This window comes from Euleptes europaea, chromosome 7 (genome assembly GCF_029931775.1).
Source record: "Euleptes europaea isolate rEulEur1 chromosome 7, rEulEur1.hap1, whole genome shotgun sequence".
Lineage (NCBI taxonomy): Eukaryota > Metazoa > Chordata > Lepidosauria > Squamata > Sphaerodactylidae > Euleptes > Euleptes europaea.
Window position 1 is genome coordinate 26,642,955 of NC_079318.1, and position 20,998 is coordinate 26,663,952.

Sequence of the window (20,998 nt, forward strand, 5' to 3'; positions counted from 1 at the left end):
TATTCACAGTCCCAATGCAAAAGGAGAAATTCCACCACCCCCCACTCACCTGCTCCTTGTTTGCATAGCCATTAGCAATTGCCGGTTGCATAGCAAAAGCGCAGCTGTGATTTTGCATGTTTCCTTGAGGGGATTCTTTGTGGTGGTGGAGCAAACACAAAAGGTCGCGTTAAAGGGGCTCTTAAGTAATGTGAAGCAGGTATGCGCTGGCTTTGCAGTCACTTCCTGAATGACGGTTCACCGTCAAAAACTCAAAAAAATATGCGGGCAATTCAGCCTGGAACGTGCTGCTAATTACCAAGCATAAATGGCCTGTGATCACTTACCTTGGTGCTGTCCTGTTGAAATAAGCAGAACCAGACCCATATAATTAGCCAATTAATCATGCCCCTTTGTTCCTCCAACTAACTACCTTTGAAAAAAATCAGTGAAAAATCGAAAATACCTACTAAAGTGGTATTAAGACAACATCACTATCTTTATGGACAAGCCAACAGTCTCTAGTATCAAGCCTTTTTCAGTAATACATTCCAAGAATAGTTCTTGCCAGCTTTCAAAAGTTCAACTTTGGAGGGGTAGTGGTTAACAGTGTTAGGCACTAGGTCCCATAAAATATATGATTCTCTTTGCTTCAGGTGCTGGTCGTGGGGTGTTACTTCAAACAGCATCTTACCGTTGAGATTTCCAGCACCTCACCCCACTCTTTCCCTGGATTTCTCTATCCAATGTTTACTAGCCAGCTGCACTGATAGTGGGCAACACAAAAATTATTTTGGAAGAGAACTGCGAAAATACTCTTACGCACAAAGCTATTGTGGGTGTTTGAAGAGCCTGGGTTCTCATGCTTTTCACTACCCCAGACTACAGTTGGTACCACAATTTGGTTAAAAGAGGAGGGAGGTATATAAGGATTGGGCTGTGCAGGTGTGCCAGCATTCCGTTATGTATCCATGGTTGCTCTAACTTGGGTGCTTTGTGGCTTGGTAGCCCCAGGCAGCATAGAGTTCTTAGAATCTTTCCTTGCATGGGACTGGCCGTTTAACTATTTATTTACAGTACGTGACCAAAAAGTGGTTGGAAACATTCCAGGCTGCAGCTCTCAATTTCTTTCTATACAATCCACACCAATAGTGTTGTCCGGGCACCGGCAAGAACGGCCCCCTGGGGTAGCCAAGCATAGATGAGTGCAGCCTCCGTTATTCACCGAGCAATAGTTTTGACCTATATGGAGCAAAAAGTTAAATATATAAAAGGCAACAGCGAAAAATGCATAAGAACAAAGGGGAAAAACATTACATTAAAGATGTCAAAGTGTTAAGCTTTTGTTTATTGTCCATTGATTCCTAAATAGCAGCAGTCTTAAACATTCATGAGTGTGGCAGGCTACCACTGCATAGCAGGGCAAGACAGGCCCTTGAATCCAGCAACAAGACCCACCTGGGTGGAAGAGGTTGGGGCCAGGAGCAGAAAGGCGCAGCCAGGATAGCCTCAGCAACAGGGTAACCTTGGCAGTCTGGCCCAGGGAAGCTCAAAGAGTGTGGCGGCAGTGAGCCAGCCTGGGTAGGAGAACAGGGGCTCTCTGGGCCCAGGTGTTTTGAGGCAGGGCAGGGGACAGAGAAGAGGGAGGAGCTTAACTCAAGGGCCGGGTGTGAAGCCGGGGCTATAAAAAGGGAGGAAGGGGAATAAGGCCAAAGTAAGAGGTAGGTTGTAATAACATGGCTCTTTTCCAGTGCACACTTGGATTGCAGCGTAACCCCGGGCAAACTTCCTCAGGATCGAATCAGAAAGTCTACTAAATTAGGATTGAAATTAGAGAGCTCTCAGAAAACCTCTTTTCATCTGAGAGATCCAAACTTATTTGTGAGCCAAGAAGCTACTGACTTGAACACACCATCTCCCCCATCTCCTTCCAGGATCCTTGAATGCCATTTCAGTAGCTCCAGCCCCAGGTTTAGTTTTGTTGGACACTGCTTTTTGATGGGCATTCCAATTTAGGTTATGGGAAAAGAGAATGCCAAGATAAACTCCTTGACTTGGTCAACCTCAAAGCCATCTAATACCCAGCGAAAAGGAGGCAATTTTCTCCTCTTAGAGAAGATCATAATCTCAGATTTGTGATGGTTTATTTTAAGATCTTCCCTAGAGCAGTACTCGGACAAGGTCTGTAAGGATACCAAAACCAGCTGCATAGCACTTTGGATCCATGCAGGAGGTATGGGTGGAAGTATGCGCCACTTGTTATGACACTATTAGGCGCTTGCAAGAGCGGCACAAGAGGAGGTGCATGCACTTTGGTCACTGGTAGATGGGGTATCACAGCCCCTTGGGGCAACAAACTATATTGAGTTGCCACTGCTCTGTGGTAAGAGGGAAGAACTGCCGTGACTGACTGAACACTGCCATCTACTTTTAAAGGTCACTTGTGTTTACAGCATACGTTTGCAGGACCATCACCTGACCAGCGAGTCAGAGGGGAACTGACATTATGGGACATGTGAGGATGTAAGCCACATAATTACGTTGTACTTGACATGCTTTTCCCTATCACCAGATGACACACAGAGAGAGTATGGAGATGCGTGTGATGACGCTACAATCCATGGTAAGTGATACTACACATTACGGGGGCTAGGGGAAGAACTTGACAGTGATCCCAGTTGTAAAGGCATCCCAAGTCTTCCATTATGCGCATTTCTGCTCTTAGACACCAGATTGGAGCACATTACTTCGACAGCCACTGACTTAATAAGGCCAAAAACAATAAACTGGCAGCTAGGATTCTGTTCCTGAACACAGTATGCTTATGAAAATAAAAAGGAGGTATTTTTCTTAGAACAGAAACACCATTGCTGCAGTGTTTTTGAACTCCAAAGAGAACATCTGAGATGTGACTGTTTTTGTTTATTTAACAATAGCTATGCGCACAGATCTGATGTGGATGATTTCAGGCAGCATACCGCTACCCCCACCCTTAAAATCTTCTGTTTGGAAATCAGCTGGAATGGAAAGATGGACACTGGGGTACAAGGCACACAGGATCCTTGTGGGGCTTGAGAACGGTGCTTCAAACAAGGCTTCTAACAGGGGAGTTGAGCTTGGGATTGGTGCAAGAGGCAAAGAGGGGTAAACGTGTGTCTGTTTGCTTGAGATGGTGTGGTTTCTGAGGTGTTTGGGGTTTGTCTGTATGAAAATCTCCTAGCTTTTGGTGAGTGCACTAGAAGCACATGGGAGGAGCTTCTGTTTCAGAGAGGTGAGTCAGGTGACTACTGGGAAGGGCTTCTGCTTGAGTGAGTTCAGCTGCTTGCCACTGTCTGACTCCTGGGGATGGAGCCATAGCTCTCAGCCGTAAAACAAAGCTCATTAGAGGGCTGCCCTTATAAAAGGCACACCGGATCCCTGTGGGGCTTGCGAACAGGGCTTTGAATAGGGGAGCTGAGCTTGGGAATTTAGTGCGGGAGGGCGAGGGGAATGCAGAAAAGAACCCTCCTAGTCCGAGTTTCTTGAGAAGGGACATACAAGCTCCACATCAGCAGGGAGGGTGACGTGCTGCTTGAACGCATGAAGCTGCCTTATACTGAATCAGACCCTTGGTCCATCAAAGTCAGTATTGTCTACTCTGACCAGCAGCAGCTCTCCAGGGTCTCAGGCAGAGGTCTTTTACATCACCTACTGGCCTAGTCCCTTCAACTGGAGATGCTCGGGATTGAATCTGAGACCTTCTGCATGCCAAACAGATGCTCTACCTCTGAGCCATGGCCCCTCTGTATCCTTCCTGCTACAGAAATCCGTACAAGTTCAGGTAAGCACTCTATTTCACTCTAAGGTACTTTTAAATGACTAACCAGTTATGAAGGCAGAAAGCCAGCAGAAGAACAGGGGCTATCCACTGTTTTGTAGGGTGTGCGACATGCACGATTATCTACCCACTGGGTGGAAATCATGGGTGGGTGTGCTTGACGCATGGAGCTCTTGGCTCTCAGGGAGCAGATTTGTACATTTGAGGCTAGGGTTGCCAACCTGGAGAAGCTGAGGCAGAGAGAGGGGTTTGGGGAAGAGACCTTCAGGGACTTACCAAAACAGTCCCACTCCTGTGCTGACCGCTCTTCTGCTATTGTGGAGAGAGAGTGTCAGGGTTGGAGGGCATCAGCCTGAGGAGTAGAGATGTGATCCCTTAGAAGGGTGAGGGACCAATATCCTCTTGTACCGAGGATATCCCTCTGGGGTTGGGGGGGGAGGTGCACTTTTGGTAGTGGGTGATTCGCTTATTAGGAATATAAAGTGGGGTCTGCGACTGGCGTTTTGACTGCATGGTGACTTGCCTGCCTAGTGCGAAGGTTGGGGGCCTCAAATGCTGTCTAGATAGGTTGATTGATAGTGCTGAGGAGGAGTCAGCAGTCATGGTGCATGTTGGCACCAACGACATTGGAAAATGTAGTCGTGTGGTCCTGGAGGAAAAAATTAGCTCACCAGGCAGAAAGTTAAAGGCCAGGACCTCAAAGGTAGCATTCTCAGAATTGCTATCAATTTCATGTGCAGAGTGAGCTAGACAGACACTGATCAGGGGTCTCAATGCATGAATAAGCAAGTGGTGCCAGGAGGAAGTGTTTAGATTTTGTTAGACCAGACTTTAAACTAATCCCAAGGGGAAAGCCTACAGGTTCGGGACAATTCAGTCCAAAGAAATGATTGTGTAAACACCCAGGGTAATATTGATAGGAGCATAATAGAATTTGGGAGTGAGTAGAGGATGGCAAAGGAGGGCCATGTGTGGCAACAAAGGGACCAAGGGAGGTGAAAATTGTGGGGGACAAAAACATATTTTAGGTGTCTATATGCCAATGCAAGAAGTCTCCAAACCAAGATGGGAAAGCTGGAGTACTTGGTGCTCAATTACTATTTAGATATAGTGGATCTCAGAAACTTGGTAGACTAGGGAAAATCTATGGGATATAGTCAACCCTGGGTATGAGCTCTACAAGGACAGGGAAGGACAGGTTAAGAGAGGTGCTGCATTGTACATCAAAGAGGGCATAGAACAACTTAGAAAACATCACAGGAATCAACTCCCCAACTAAGTGATAAGGGTGGAAATACTGCCAAAAGCCAAACCTGGAAATCGTTTTGTTATTTCTTTGCCCTTGCGAAGGGTGGGATCTGCTCCATCCATGAACTCTTCCCTTCCCACTGCAGCCTCTGTCGCCCAAAATGCTGTCCTTAGCGGTCAGGGGACCCCAGAAACAGCATTGGGTACAATGTGGGGATATGCAGTGGGAAGGGGTAATTGTCAAAAACTTCCTGCCAGAGAATGTGACCTTCTGCTGGTAAAATACAAGGTTTGGATCCAACCCTAAATTTTGCCTTGGAGCTGTCAGATACTCATTTACCAACCCATCCCTTTTTCCTGGATAACCAGAAATAATTTGTTGTGCTGTTCTTACGACACAAATAAGCCTTCATTTATAATTCAGGATATGTAGGTTGAATTACCTTGTGGACACTGAGCAAAGGCTGTAGTTATTCCATAAAGACGACTGCGCTTGTGGGGCTGGAAGTCATCATTCTCTTTTAAGACTGTGCAATCCACTGCTACCACAGCATCTCTACAGCATACAAAACAGCAAAAATAGAAATGTTGGGGAACGAGAAAGGAGAAGAAGAAAGGAACGAAGCAAAAAAGTAGGAGTAGAAAGACAGGTTTTTTAAAAAATATCATGATGGTCTTCCACAGAGCCTCAAACATTAAGAAAAAGAAACCTGATAAAGAGGGACGACTTTCACCAGCAATGTTCCTATCAGGCAACAATTTTTGGTGGGAATGAGTAGTACAAAGAGGCAATGCCTTGATTTAATTGACAGGTTTTGCAACGGTTCTAATGCTTTATATATGGGCTTGAATTCAGTAGAATGACCCTACACCATGGCTAAATGGTTCAGACGTGACAGCAAGCCTGGGTTGACCAGTACACAACCACCATCTTCCTGTTGCACAAAGACAACTGATTAGAGATTTCTGGGCCACAGCAAACCAAAGCTTGTTGTTCAAATCACCAAACTATGATTTCCACTTTTCCTATTATAATGATTCCAAACTACGTTCAGATTTCAGAGGAAGCACAAACCATAGTTTAGTGCTTTGGATGCAGGAGCAAACTATACATTACAGTGAAAGCTGAAGTCTCTAATAAGGTGACAGCATATGAGAGGAGGAGGAAGAGAGTACATATGATACAGAAGATTCCTCTGGCTCATTCATGTAGCACCAAGCCATGGTTTGCTGTTCTGTATGAACCATTCCACCGAGGGGTGGGGAGAAACCAGCAATGAATAAAAATGTATTCTCAGAAAGTTTACTTGAGTTGCTGGTCTAGAGGGGAGAGTATTAATACTCTTAGGAAACAATGCAAACAGCCAAATCTGATTTCTACCAAACGGGGAGGGGGAGAGAGAAACACATCATAGGACAATTATTTTTAATGCACACTATCATACCTTCTCCAGTCTGTGTAAAATAAATTCTTCCCATAGCTTGTAATGCTGAAAGGATACTGGGCTCCATCAAGGATCTTTCGGCGACCAAGCTGATTGGGGTTCATACACTCAACCCTTTTGGTGCCTGCATACAACAGAACAATCTGGTCTTTGTATGTGACAAAATAGTCCTTTCGTAGTCAAAAGGCACAATGACGCAAGAAAAGGGGCATTATGTATGGAATTACAGCTTTCTGTATGATTTTGTATGTGTGAGTCTCACACGTCTCCTACTATGTTCACTTCACAAGAGACTAATCCAGGAAATAATCTTTATGAATAATGGTAACATTTTGGGGGCACTTCTGTTTTCATCTCTATTGCTTTGGACACACATGACCCACAGTATAAATCTTGGGTTTGCCCCAGTCATGCCCCCCTGCATACCTGATGCAACATACAGTGCCACTATGAAGATGTTCTCAAATGTAAGGTCTGGATTCTTAAGGATCAAGAACACAGAGTTCATGAACCACTACAGCCCCTTATAAAGCTGTCCCTGAAGGCCCAGAGATCCTTGGTAAGTTTCATTTACCTGAATAATGTCTCATGTGTTTTACTTGTTCCTCTATATTCGAATGGTCTTTTAATAAAGCAAAATGCCAACAATCTCTGGTGGCCGCCAAGTGTTTTTAGAAAGTGGGCAGGGACAGGTGGGGCTTTTGCCAAGCAGGGCTTCTGACTGACCACTGGAAATTTGATTGGCTCTACAGATTTTTATGTGTTGCTTTGCAATCAGCTGCCACTACAGCACAAGAATCTTCACTGTGTGACTGAAGGTAAATGACAGCCTTTTTGTGGCTGTGCCTATCATACTATATCAGAATTCCATTTCCTCTAGGGAAAGAGTGTTATGGATTCTGTGGACTGCCAAAAAAAAAACAAAAAAAACAAATCAGTGGGTTATAGATCAAATCAAGCCTGAACTGACCCTAGAAGCTAAAATGACTAAACTGAGGCTATCGTATTTTGGTCACGTCATGAGACTACAAGAGTCACTGGAAAAGACAGTCATGCTAGGAAAAGTTGAGGGCAGCAGGAAAAGAAGAAGACCCAACAAGAGATGGATTGACTCAATAAAGGAAGCCACAGCCTTCAGTTTGCAAGATCTGAGCAAGGCTGTCAAAGATAGGCCATTTTGGAGGACTTTCATTCATAGGGTCGCCATGAGTCGCAAGCGACTTGACGGCACTTAACACACACACACAAGGGTCCCCAACCTTTTTGAGCTTTGGAAGGTGGACTCTATGGCATTATACCCCACTGAAGTCCCTCCCCTCCCCTAATCCCACCCTTCTTAGGCTCCACCCCCCAAAATCTCCTGGTATTTCCCAACCCAGAGCTGGTAACCTTATGAAGGCCCAGCTAGCATTTTAACAGCCAACAAACAGTTCATACGTTTAGTTCATTTAAAATTATAAGCTTTTACCTGCATCTGCCCAGCATAACAATGAAGAATAAGTGTCAAATGTTAGTCCATTGGGTAGCCCTAAATCATCTTTCACAAGAGTCCTTCTATTGGTGCCATCCATGTATGAAGCTTCAATTTTAGGAGCCTCTCTGTTCCAGTCTGTCCAGTAAAGATTTCTGGGTATGCAAATAAAAACAGAATTAAAAGGAATACACCACTGCATACAATAGATATGACAAGAAAAACCCAAATTAGATGAAGAAAATAAATTAATAACCTCAAAATAAAATAAAAACAGTGCATATTGTTCTATTATAATTTTGAATGCCCACCTGAGAGAGCAGAAGTGATTTTAGACAAACATCTGGATGATAAAGATTCTTTAAAGAGTTAGAAAAAATGTGTACATATGTTTTTAACGATCACTGGGTCACCTTTCCTCACCAGGTTGCAAGGGAGGGTTAACTAAGGGCATATAGTATTCTTTGACATGTTCTTGTGGCAGTAGAAAATTATGTTAGGTAAATAAATTAAGCCCTCGGCCATCTACATTCAAGTTCACAGTGACAGTGCATCCGCTCAGGAATGCCTGCACTGGGCTTAGGAGGCAACGCGGTGGCGCTGCCTCCAAAGGAGGTTTCGGCCCCACCAAAACCTCCTCCCAGCGCAAAAATTCCTAAAAGGTAGCGTGTCTCTACAACAACAAAAAGGGCGGAAAGGCTTTGGAGGCCGCCTAAAGTGGCCCCATGCCCAGCCCAGTGCCATAATGTCCCGGAAACGCCTCCTGGGATGCCGCCGTGGCCTTTGCCCATGTTCGGATGCTTAAAAATTCTCTCTCCTTTAAGCAATTTCATTTTACCCCACAGCAAATTCAGCTGTATCCTCTTTACTTCAACTGGCTTCCCAGAAGTTCACACTGTGCTGCTTCCCACTGAATTTTCACCAATATGATCCTCTGGATACAAGCACAACTGCTAGGCAGTGGCATTTATGACAATAGTTTACTACTATTTATTATGTATTATTCATCCCATAATCAAAACAGACAGGACTGAACATTCTCTATAAACTAAAGCTGTGTGTAGATGTATACAGATGTACAATTTTATGCATGCTGGAAATTCCACCGAGGTCTATGGGACTATTCACCACATTCTAACAATTAAACATTTAGGAAGAATTTGTTAAACTAACCCAAGAAGTGTAGCATGCAAAGGATTTCATCACAGTTGCCTTGTTTACACGAGTCTATGATTCACTGTTATCTAAACAAGTATAATACTGGCTTCATTGAATACAGAATTGGTATATTTGGATTTTGAGGGGGGAAATAAAGGGAGAAATATATGCAGAAAACAAGTTACAGTGCTTTTTGAAAACAAGGAACCAATAAATAATGGGCCCTAACTGAATGCTGATTCATTTGACAAAGTCCATATGGTAGACATATGGACTATCAACAGATGTGCGCCTGAAGTTTTGTGGCAGTTTCAGGTCAGGAAAATGGCACTTCTTCCCATGTGCCAATCTGAATTGCATGTCTGGGAACTGAGTTCCTGGAACTGTGTTCCAAAGTCCCTTTTGTGGCCACATGGATTTTGCGTGTGTGGATTCACCCTGATTGCCATATCTGGGGGTGAGAATGAATTTTGAACAGAGAGAGTCATGACCTTGGAGGGATAGTGTGTATGTTGTTGGAGGGGTGGGTGGAAATTCTGCACTCTGTAGAGTTATCTGAGGCTGTCAGGGGCCTTATTCACTCTTGCACTTCTGATGTGGTGCTTCATTGTCAAGATAATGTAGTTTAAGAATTGTAACAAGGGACTGGAATTGATGGCTGATCATTTCAGCCCTAGAAATACAGGGATATGGTTCAGAGGGCAGAGCATCCCTATATGTATCTATTTTCCCCATTCAGATTTTCTCTCTCAGCATCTGCAAGCACAACAAAAGCAAAAGAAAGCTGATAAGGGTCGGTATAGCACAGTAGTAATAAAGTGGGCAAGTCCTAGCCCTCATCAACCATACTTTAATGATACTGTTCATATGGCCAATTCGGCCCTGAACAATGTCACACTGAGCCATCAACCATAGAAATGACCTCTAGGATGAGTGGCCACAACTGAACCTCAGGGGAGTCAGATGAAGCACCTTCCTCTCGAGAAGCAGCAGCTGAGGACAGGTGATTTGGACCCTGCCAGCCTTTCCTGGAGTGTGCTTCTGGCAAGCCTGCCTCTGAGTAGTCCAGTACATCTCAAGGTGGTTTTCAGCGCCACTTGGCCAGACCAGGTCATCCCATCCCATCCCTCACTCTGTCATTCTCACTGAAGGAGGAAGAGTGTGAAGGAAGCAGACAGCCCCACAGTGCAGTGGCCTCCTCCAGACTGCATTTACCTACTGGGGCCTCTGGTGACCCATCCCAGGTCAGGCAGTAGGACTGAGTCAGTATTTGCCCACAGAGAGTCACAGCAGGCTGATGAGGGCAGTTCAAGGGAAGGTGACATGGGAGTCTTCCCCCTCCCAGCCCCAGTGACGCCAACAGAGCAATTAAGGGATGGGTGACCAGATGTGGTCCGGCCTGAAGGCCTCCATGAGGAGATATGCTGGGCTTCCTAACAGGACACTCCAGGTAAGGCTGGCAGGGTTGAAATCACTCGGCACCTCATTCTCTCATGGCTCTCTAGGTGAGGAGTGTCAGGACACAGGCTGGCTAGCCAGGAAGTGTGTATTTGTGAGGAATAGTAATAGTGTGCATGCACTAGCAGAAGTTGCCATTTCATTGCTTGTGCCAAATCTCTAGCTTGCATTTTAAATCCTCCATTGGCCAGGTATGAAAGTAAATTTCATAGCACTGCCGTGGGCCTCACTACTTTTCTCAAGCTCCTCCCTCAGAGGTGTGCCCAGGAGGGAAGGAGTTTGGGAGACATCTTTGTGTTCCTTCTTGTCTTCCTCAACCTTCAGAGGTTGGTGCAGGCCCAGATGCAGTCACATGTGCTCAATTTTCTGTTTATTAACTTCAGAAATTTATTTTTCCCCTCCTCCAAAATATCGCAGGTGGCTAGCAATATGAAATAATACATGATAAAATGATAATTATCTAATGTGATAAACTGATACATGTAAACAGCACCATTTGTTTTGTTTTTAAGTATCTTGGGAAAGAGCTGTGTCTTAGTGGTAGAGTATCTGCATTGTATGCAGAAGGCCCCAGATCTAATCCCTGGTATTTCCCAAGTCCTCATCCATTTCATCCCTTCAGTGCAAAGCCTGCTATGAAAGCCAAGGGCCAAAAGCCCACCTGAAACCCCCAGGGTGCTGCTGGTAGAGAGAGTGAGGCAGCACTCATGATCCTTTCCGAAACAAAGGACAAATACATGCACTTCAAAACAAGAAACAAACCCCAATGTCAAGAAAGAAGCCACCTACTAGAGTTATTCTTGCAAAAAGATGGAAACAACCATCCCTCCCAGATGTGGAGGAATGGAAGGATAAACTAATGGAGTATGCAATTATGGCCAAAACGACCCACATGATGAACAAAACTGACGATGGGACTTATGATCAATATACTGATAAATGTAAACTGTTCTACAGATATGTTGAGGCTGAAGGTTAATCGAAATAATGTTAAAAATTAAAAGCGATAAAATCATAAGGCAGCTTCCCAGTGTAGAGCAGAAAATTGTTTGGACAGTTACAAAACATATAAGATGCTTATTCTTTGAATGCATTTATATTCTTGCCCAGATAATAGCTAACACAAAAGTTATAAAAGTTACAATGTAGTCTGCTAGATTAATCTTTTAAGATGACGTATTTATGCGTTTTTTCTTTTTATCCTTAGACGGACATCCCTTTATGATAACTGATCCCTTTTTTTCCCTTTTGTACCCCTAATATAAAATAAATATTTTTTTAAATGAAAGAAAGAAGCCACCGACTGAGCAGATGGAGGCTAGAAGGCTTGATATCAACCCTGGCTTTCCAGTCATGGTACACTTGTCAAGGCTGATGCAGCCTGTTTCCTTTTGAGCAACTTAGGTTGTTTATGCATGGGAGTTTTACCTGAGGTTTGTTGCTGGCTAGACCCACACTTTCCTGTTGGGAATCTATGCACCAGCAAGTCTCCAAGCTCAAATCAAGTCTCCGCCCCTTTAAATGCTGCTTTGTAATTGGCTTACTTTGCAGTGTTTACTGTGAGAGAAAATCCCCCCCAAACTCAACTGCTGCATAAAAAAGCATTTTAAGAACAAAAATAATAATAAAGGAGCAATCTGAAAGAAAGAGGGGGGGAAGCCAAGCCTTGTTTTTAAAAAGCCTTTCTTCTGCTCAAAAAGAGCTCCGGGGAAGCATGAAGTATTTGAATCCCCACATCTTTACATGCTGCTTTGTAATTGGCTGTGAGAGAAACCAAGTGTCTCGCACTTTGCCTTATGCACTGGGATTTCACCCAGGCTGAGATAGAAGGAGAGGGAAGAATCGGGTTAACAGAGGAATGGGAAGACCCGGGATTTGTGAGGGCTGGCAGCGAGGTCATCTCTAATGGACAAAAAAGTCATGCATAACTTCAAGGAACAACCGAGACAGACCAGGAGCGAATGTGAGTGAAAATACCCATGCATAAACTAACTTGGTGAGCATTTTCTGAATTTTAAGAGAGCATTCGTAGGTGTTTACCTACCCTCTCATAGGATCTGCTACAATGGCTCTGGGATTCACAAGGTCAGTGTCAAACAGCACTCGGCGCTGGCTGCCATCTAGCTTTGCAACTTCTATTCTGTCCAGTTGAGAATCTGTCCAAAATATGGTGCGTCCAAGATGGTCGAGAGCTAATCCTTCAGGACTTTCCAAATCTGAGGTGGGGGGGGAAGCAAAAAAAGCAATCCATAGGCTGAAATATAATATTAATTCATCTAAAACATTTCAACCATTGAACTTGTTTTCACAAATACCACCAGCAAAACAGCTGAAATTAGTAATCCCAGTTAAAGTTTAAGAACGGAGCACCTTACCTAGGAACGCAGTCAAGCAAAATAAGATTGAAAAGCATATGCCAACCTACTGTGCCTTTTATTGCTGTCTGCATTTTTTTTTTTTGTGATGGTGTGTTTTTTAATCCCCAGTTTCATAGTTTTCTACAAACCTGGGGGTTCCCCTGGATTTGCAGGGGCCTCTATTCTACCTCTGGCTGGCATACTTGTACAGATTTTTGATCCGCATGAGGGGGGTCCCCATTGACTATTAGTTATAAGGATATCTCATTATAAATATAATAAAAAGGAACTGAAGAGGAAATTGAGAGTATATTTTTTATTAGAGGGAACACAGCGAATACTCTGTTGAAGCTTGCTGGCAATTAAAGCAGGTTATCTGTGCTTAACTTCTAAACAGGGAAGTGTGTGGGTTTTAATTTGTGCAGAGGGAGGGAAGGCTGTACTAGATTATATGAAAGGCACTCTACACAGAGGCACAGTGTTCCTTAACAGTGCATTCCCGAGAGGAATGCCTGCGCTGGTCTTTGGAAGCAACGCGGCTGTGCTGCCTCCAAAGGAGGTTTTGGCCCCGCCAAAACCTCCCAGCGGCGTAAAAATCCGTGCAACCCGTCACATAAAAAATATAAAAGGGGCGTTCCCAGCCCGAAAGGGCTTAGGAGGCTGCCTAACGATGGCTCCTCCCCCAGCCTGGCGGCAGAACGCCCCAGGAACGCCGTCGCAGGCTTTGACGCCGTTCGGACGCCGGCGGAAGGCCCCATCGGCGTCCCAGGGTAGTGCTGCTGCGGTAGCGGCCAGCGACTGGTGTCCGGGCCTTCCCGCCAGAGTTCGGGCCAATAACGCCAGCGTAAGTTGCCCGGACGCCGTCGCAGCGCCTTCCTGGCCTCCTAAGGGCTTTCGCCCTTAGAGCTCAGGAATGCACTCTAATTCTGTTAGGAAAGGGAAGTATTTGACTGCTCAGTGCCAGACAAACAACACTCTTTACAAGTTCAGGAACTCTTTTATTATGTCAATTTAAATATTCTCTACCATGGATTTGCTGACCATTCCTGGAGTAGTGCTGTGCCTTAATATTCCTCTGCCGTAAAATGAGACCAATGTCTTCAAACTGGTATAACCACAACATAATACAGACCATACATTTGTATATATCTGATGAGCCTTATAATTTGTGGTTCGTCTCTTTTTTATTATCTGAGGCCATCAGCCTACGTGCACTTTTAGTTGCCATAGTTGGCCTATGGCTCATACGAATCTGGATTGTGTTTGCCATGCTACGCCACTAAGCTGCTGCTCTTAAGCCTACCTGCTCATATACATGAAATTGTGGTTCTCCTAAGACTGACCCGAAACAACATATGAGCAAACTGGAGTCATTAAAGTTTTGCTTATCATATGAAATAAGTGTACAGTAGATGCCTGGATTTACGTGATAGACTTGTGACAAGCCCAACAGGAAAAATGGATTTCAGAGAAGTAAATAAATAAATAAAGCTATTAAACAAAGCTATCGTACTTTGGCCACATTATGGCCATTTATGCAGGATCAATTCTGCTCCTCACTCAATGCTGATTTTTTAAATCCGACCTTTAAAATGACTATTTGTGGTCCCGATGCAAGAGGAGAAAGTCAAACAAATTCCACCCCCCAGTTGCCTGCTCCTTCGTTCCTTCATTTGCATAGCCATTAACAATGGTCGTTTGCATAGCTAAGCTGCGGCTGGGATTCTGCATGCTTCCTTCAGTGAATGCTTCGATGCAGGGACGGAGCAAATACAAAAGGTCGCGTTAAAGGGGCTCTTAAGAAATGCGAAGCAGGTATGTGCTGGCTTCACAGTGACGTCTGGAATGACGGTTCAGCGTGAAGAAATAAAAAAATATGCGGGGCACTTCAGCCTGGAATGCTCTGCTAATTACCAAGCATAAACGGCTATGAGAAGACAAGAGCCACTGGAAAAGATGCTCATGCTAGAAAAAGTTGAAGGCAGCAGGAAAAGAGGAAGACCCAACAAGAGATAGATTGACTCTATAAAGGAAGCAATGGACCTCACTTTGCAAGACCTGAGCAAGGATGTTAAATATAGAACGTTTTGGAGGACACTGATTCATTGCGTCGCCATGAGTTGGAAGCGATTTGACGGCACTTAACACGCACACATTACACAAAACCAAATCATTTTAGAAACAAAACAAAGTATACGCAGAAAAATATATCTTGTTAATGGCCATTAAATATACAGGACTGTGAAAAATTATTTTTGACAAGTAAATAAAGCTTTAAATTTCGGAAGCAACAATGCTGATCTTAGGTAACAGGAGGAGATTTGGGGCAGATAGTAATCTTGCAGAACAGATTTAAGTTTGGAACAATTCTGAGAACTGTATGTGCATAGTTTTTCTTGGACAGTGACCAGGTCTAAAAGCAACAGGAAATAGCAGATAATGACCTACTATCCTGGCCCCAGGGGGGTTGCTCTGCTCAACACAGAGAGGAACGAATGCTTAAAAGTAAGTCTTATAGGTTCAAATGCATGTTATGGTTTCTTCTCTTTAGGAAAAAAAAACTCAAATGCTTTCAGAACAAAGCTGTTTCTTTTAAAAAGGACACACTGTTCAAAGCTGAAACCAAGATTGCTAATACAACACATTTTCAACTTAATGTTACACAAATTTTGATTTAATCATTTTCAGAAGAGTCAGTGTAACCTTTCATGAATACCATAAACATGTGAAAGTATGCCACTATATTCTGTTTATTATTTCATTTCAAGGGAAAGAAAAGATAATTTTTTTTCCACAATGGTGCTCTCTAATTATATAGCTTTCCCCCAAATCACATTCTATGGCTTCATTTCCAAGCAAATTAACTTGGCATTCAAGGGATGTGAGTTTAACGCAAAAGTTTTATGTGCCATATTATGTAGAACCTCAAATTGTTTTAAAATTTCAGCACAATATAAAATCCTGGGTATGGGGCAGATGCTATAGGGAGATGTGCTCTCAACAGTGTAAGCACAAAGGTTTGGGGGGAAAGAACAAAAATCTTATATATGAACTTGTCAGTGTCTATTTTAAAAAACTAAAATCATACTCCCAAAACATTAATCAAATTATATATATAAATTATAAATATTAAAAACTGGGCATCAGAATACATCAATCTTTGGCTACATTTATAGGTATCCCCTAGTGTAAAAAATCATTTTAGTAAAATTGCACTTGTACACACAGGGATGTCCATGCACTTTCAAGCATCTTTCCTATGACCAGGTATGATTGCAAATGACATAAAATACATGTAAACGAATGTATTTGATTCCTGTATGTGGCTATATACACTCTTCCTGACCTGGTTTATAGAGAAATTTGAACCGCTAACATCAACCATCTGGATAGTTGTCTCTGATGGTCCTAATTAACAACCTAGAGCGATACTTAGACCATGTAAATATTTTTACAACTACCGGTAGTTGTTCAGCCTCTCATCAGGCATGTTGCAATTTTAACAAAAGCATTGTATGGCGTGTATTGTACAGATTCAAACCACTAAGGAAGGTCTCACGGCCGAAACACACTTGGTTTGGTTTACATGTATTTTATGTTATTTATAATTGTACTTGGTCATAAGAAAGATGCTTGTGTGTGACATCATCATATGTACAAGTGCGTTTGTACTAAAAGTTTTTTTTTTTTTTACATTAAGCAAAGGTGTGTGTGTAAAGTGCCGTCAAGTCACAGCTGACTTATGGCGACCCCTTATGGGGTTTTCAAGGCAAGAGACTAACAGAGGTGGTTTGCCAGTGCCTTCCTCTGTATAGCAACCCTGGTATTCCTTGGTGGTCTCCCATCCAAATACTAACTAGGGCTAACCCTGCTTAGCTTCTGAGATCTGATGAGATCAGGCTAGCCTGGGCCATTTAGGTCAGGGCTAAGAAAAGGTACCTATATGAATAAATATCAATTTATTCTGATGCCCAGTTTTTAATATTTATAATTTGATTAAAGTTCTTAGAGTACAACTTTAGCTTTTTAAAACGGACACTGATAATTCCTTGAATAAAGTTTTTTTTCTTCATTTCAAACTTTTTGGTTACCTGGTCTGTTCTGGGTTGAAAATTATTTTCTCCCCCCCCCCCATTTGTTTTCACTCAACAGTGTGTAAATTATTAGTATCCCAAGTCACAGGTTTGCAAAAGAACTGCACAAAGGACTGGGAGTGAATACCAGTGAACTCATTCCTACCATACTCCAAAATTACCCCTTCACCAATTACCGCTACACCAAAAATTACCAATCACCAAGATTGAGAGTCAGTAGGAATTTCTGTCCATTGTTGTATGAGGAATTGCTCTTTCTATCAACAGGGTACTTAAAGCAGCCTTTGATTTCAAATGCTTGCAAATACTTTTGACTAGATTTCAAATGCTTGAGGAAATGAGAATAACCCACTATTTAGTTATCTTCCGTGTCAGAACTGTCAGTCAGGAGATTTAAAGAAGCTGTGTGGCCTAGTGCAAGTTTCTTTCCAGACTGGTTGACAATCAGGCAGAGAGAAAAAAACAGACCACATTAGGATGTTATGGAATCCATAAATAAAAAATACAATAAAATACATATTGTGAACATCCCTTCCCCAAGCTCAACATTATTCTCCTGCGACTTCACTGCAATTATTGGTGTTACTGGGAGACCATCTGGAAGGAATTGGGAGGCTTGGAACCTTGCTAGAGGCAGGCTTATAAAGACATGTATGACTGATCCAATTTATGCTGTTTTCCCTGTGGAGCAGCCTCTGCAGCTGTGAAACTTGGGAAGCTCATACATTTCACAGACAATGCAGCTGGGAAGAAACAGATAAGAGCTGGAGGGGGCCACATGCCTTGCAGAATAATCCAGCGATGAACCCTGAGAGCATTAACCTAAAGACATTAAATAACCAGCCCAAGAACAGCACACAAGCTGAAGCAGTGACATACATTTTTGTGACTGGGAACAAAAATATAATTTAGAAAATGTAAAGCTTAGCCTTAGTCAGATGGGGGGGGGGGAATCTGTTTTAACCAATGAGGCTTATGAACTCTTGTATTTTTGCTGTTTATTTTCTTTTCTGGTTTTCTGGTGTAATGTTTATAATAACTTTGGGTTAACCAAAAAAAAAAGTGTACTTAACCAAAGGGTTCATTCTAGGAAAGCTTTTTTAAAAAGAAAGAACTCTTTCCCCCCAGAAAACAATCTAAATGATTAAAAAATGTTTTTTTCTAGAAGCACTGTAGGGATGGCGCCAGCCTGTCCTTCAGAAGGATTTCAAAATTTGGGACAGCAGCTGAAAAGGCCCTTGTGTGGGTAAGGTTGGTTCATCATCGTGGCTTCTGTACAGACATCCAGTGTGACTGCGTGAACACAGGCAAGTCACGGAAAAGATTTCCAAAGCTTTCTAGCAGACTAAGAACGCCCCAACTCTCTCTGGCAGTTTGCTGCCAAAATGGTCACATGACCAGGAGGAGGGGTACTGTTTTTCCATGCCACGTTCCTGCATGCATTTTGGCCGGGACACTTGGAGACAGCTCCCTGCTCCTTTACAAAGCAGCTCTGGGCGAATGTCAATGTAGGGTGCTCAACAACTGTTGAAAAGGCGGTCCTCTACAAACTTTTCTTTTGACCGCCTCGCATCCGCCTCCTTCACTCAGTGAGCTTGAGAGACTCCCCATGTGGGACTGCACACAAGCCACGATGTTGAAAGCATCGTCTCGGGGGTCTCTGGCGGCAGCACAGAGAGAACTAAGGGAGTGGCGCCCCTCCTCCTGGTCATGTGACCATTTTGGCTGGAAAGCACAAGAGGGAGGCGGGACGTTCCTAGTCTGCTAGAAAGCTTCCCACAGCTGAGCTGCAGACGCATAGCCCCGTGGGTCTGAACAGAACACCACTCGATGTATAAGGCAGCTTCATATTTTAAGGGGAGGGCTGTGGCTCAGTGGTAGAGCATCTGCTTGGCATGCAGAAGCCCCGGGTTCGGTCCCCGGCATCTCCAGTTGAGGGGACCAGGCAAGTGGGTGATGTGGAGGACCTCCGCCTGAGACCCTGGAGAGCCGCTGCCGGTCTGGGTGGACAGTGCTGACTTTGATGGACTGAGGGTCTGATTCAGTATAAGGCAGCTTCATGTGATGAACACACGCCGCATCCATCGATTTCAGTGCCTAGGCAGGCTGATATGGATTGAGGCAATCCTTCAAGCACTTTGGGCCCAAGCCAATTAGGGCTTTAAAAGGGAAAAGATGCATCCCACCCCATCCTACCACTCCTGAGCAAAGTTTATTTATTATATAAAATATTTCCTTTTGGCTCAAATTTGAAGCCTTCTGCCATTCTAAGGAGCTTTTTGTCCACTTAAGTGGCTTTTCCACTGGAGGAAGTCTCCTTAGGCTGGAGGAAGGCGATTTGGGGAATTGTTGTATCAACCCCAATATCAGTATCTTCAACAGAATCAGGAAACAAATTGCAAACTACTGCAGCTGAAGCAAAACCAATATTTCTATTTTTTGTGTGTCCCTGTCAGAACCCTTGCTTCAGTATTTGCCCGAATTGAAGCTACAGAACCATCTTGAAGGGTTGTCCCCCACAGGGCATACTTACAGTGCAATCCAAAAAACAATTTGCAAAAAGTAAGCCCCATAGAATAGACTTTCGTAGGATTCTGACCAGACCTCTTTAGAATTTTTATAATTTCCTTTGATTCTGGTTACCTATTTGTTATGGTAGTTTTATGGTAGTTTTATCTGGCTGTTTCTACTTCCATGTCTAGGACTATTTTCATCTGTCTTATTGCTTCTGCTTGTTTTCATTTGGTTTCACTGTATACTGCATTGTAGACTGTTTAACAAAAGCAGCTATATATACCTTTTATGAGAATATATATATATAATCTTATCTCTGTATTTCTATACAGAGTTTCATATTTGATTGTACCAAATGAGATAAAAAATATGACATCGATGGTCTACTTCTTCCAGCAGATGCCTAGAAGCCGCTGTATTCTGGTTAATAGCACCCATATGGGTATAAATAGGTTCATAAATTCACCTAACAAAGGTGCACTTCCAGCTCTTTTTGGATTCATGTGATACTAACGTTTGTGCCAGACTATGGGGTAGAACAAATGACCTGGAGGGAACCCAGTCAGTTTTTTACAACTCTTAAATCTTTCTCAAAGAATTGCAGCTGCTTTGCTCAGTGTGGAAGGAACTGGGCTGCTTACATTGTAGTATGCGTACATGCATATGCTTTCGTGTTAAATAAAGCTTCATTAGATGCCAGCAAATAGACTTCCCTAAAATGTACGCTTAAACAAACTAAAGTAGATCAAGGCAAAGGGAAAATTATCATTTTATGGAATTCTATGGAAAGTCTCGCAAATGTACAATCTGGGCTTTTAAGGAAGACATTTACAGACAAAACATAATCTATGGACTAAGAGACAGACGGTGCAAACCTAAACAGAGTTATACCCTTCCAAGCACTGCTAAATTTCAGACTATGACTTCAGCTAATTTAGATGAAAAATATTCCAAAATTCTAATAGATCAAACGTGTTTGTATCTGAGGCCAAGGAAAACTGAAAATATTGTATCATATATTGTTACCTATATGATTTTTGAAAGATATCTTTGATAGTTATTCTGGATTGAGCGGTATCCACAGCCTGTCTGTTGCTCTGTGATCTGGACAAATATATTACCTGTATAGTACCTTGGGTTATCTTTGACAGTTATTAAATTCCCCATCAATTCAGTTGATTGCTGTTCCCTCTTATGGATATGATTTACACTGCAGTTTTTAGCAAAATTATATCCTTGTAAATCAACCAATTTTAATTGATTTTGAGGAATACATAATTCTTTTTAGGATTATACTGTTAGTACAGTAGAAACTGTGAACACATGAAGCTGCCTTATACTGAATCAGACCCTTGGTCCATCAAAGTCAGTATTGTCTACTCAGACCTGCAGCAGATCTCCAGGGCCTCAGGCAGAGGTCTTTCACATCACCTACTTGCCTAGTCCCTTTAACTGGA

At 43.0% G+C, this 20,998-nt stretch overlaps 1 protein-coding gene across 1 annotated transcript in view; it reads right to left on the minus strand.

Annotated features, from left to right (window-relative positions):
* Nucleotides 1–1,013: 1,013 nt before the first annotated feature.
* Nucleotides 1,014–20,998, minus strand: part of NID1 (nidogen 1) — a 64,442-nt gene continuing 44,457 nt past the window's right edge. Inside the window, exons 16-20 of the mRNA XM_056853332.1 lie at nt 12,621–12,792; nt 7,958–8,115; nt 6,490–6,613; nt 5,488–5,600; nt 1,014–1,221 (exon numbers count right to left, since the gene is read on the minus strand). Of these exons, the coding sequence (XP_056709310.1) occupies nt 1,100–1,221; nt 5,488–5,600; nt 6,490–6,613; nt 7,958–8,115; nt 12,621–12,792 (689 nt within the window). The 3' untranslated portion in view covers nt 1,014–1,099. The remainder of the gene's footprint in view (nt 1,222–5,487; nt 5,601–6,489; nt 6,614–7,957; nt 8,116–12,620; nt 12,793–20,998) is intronic.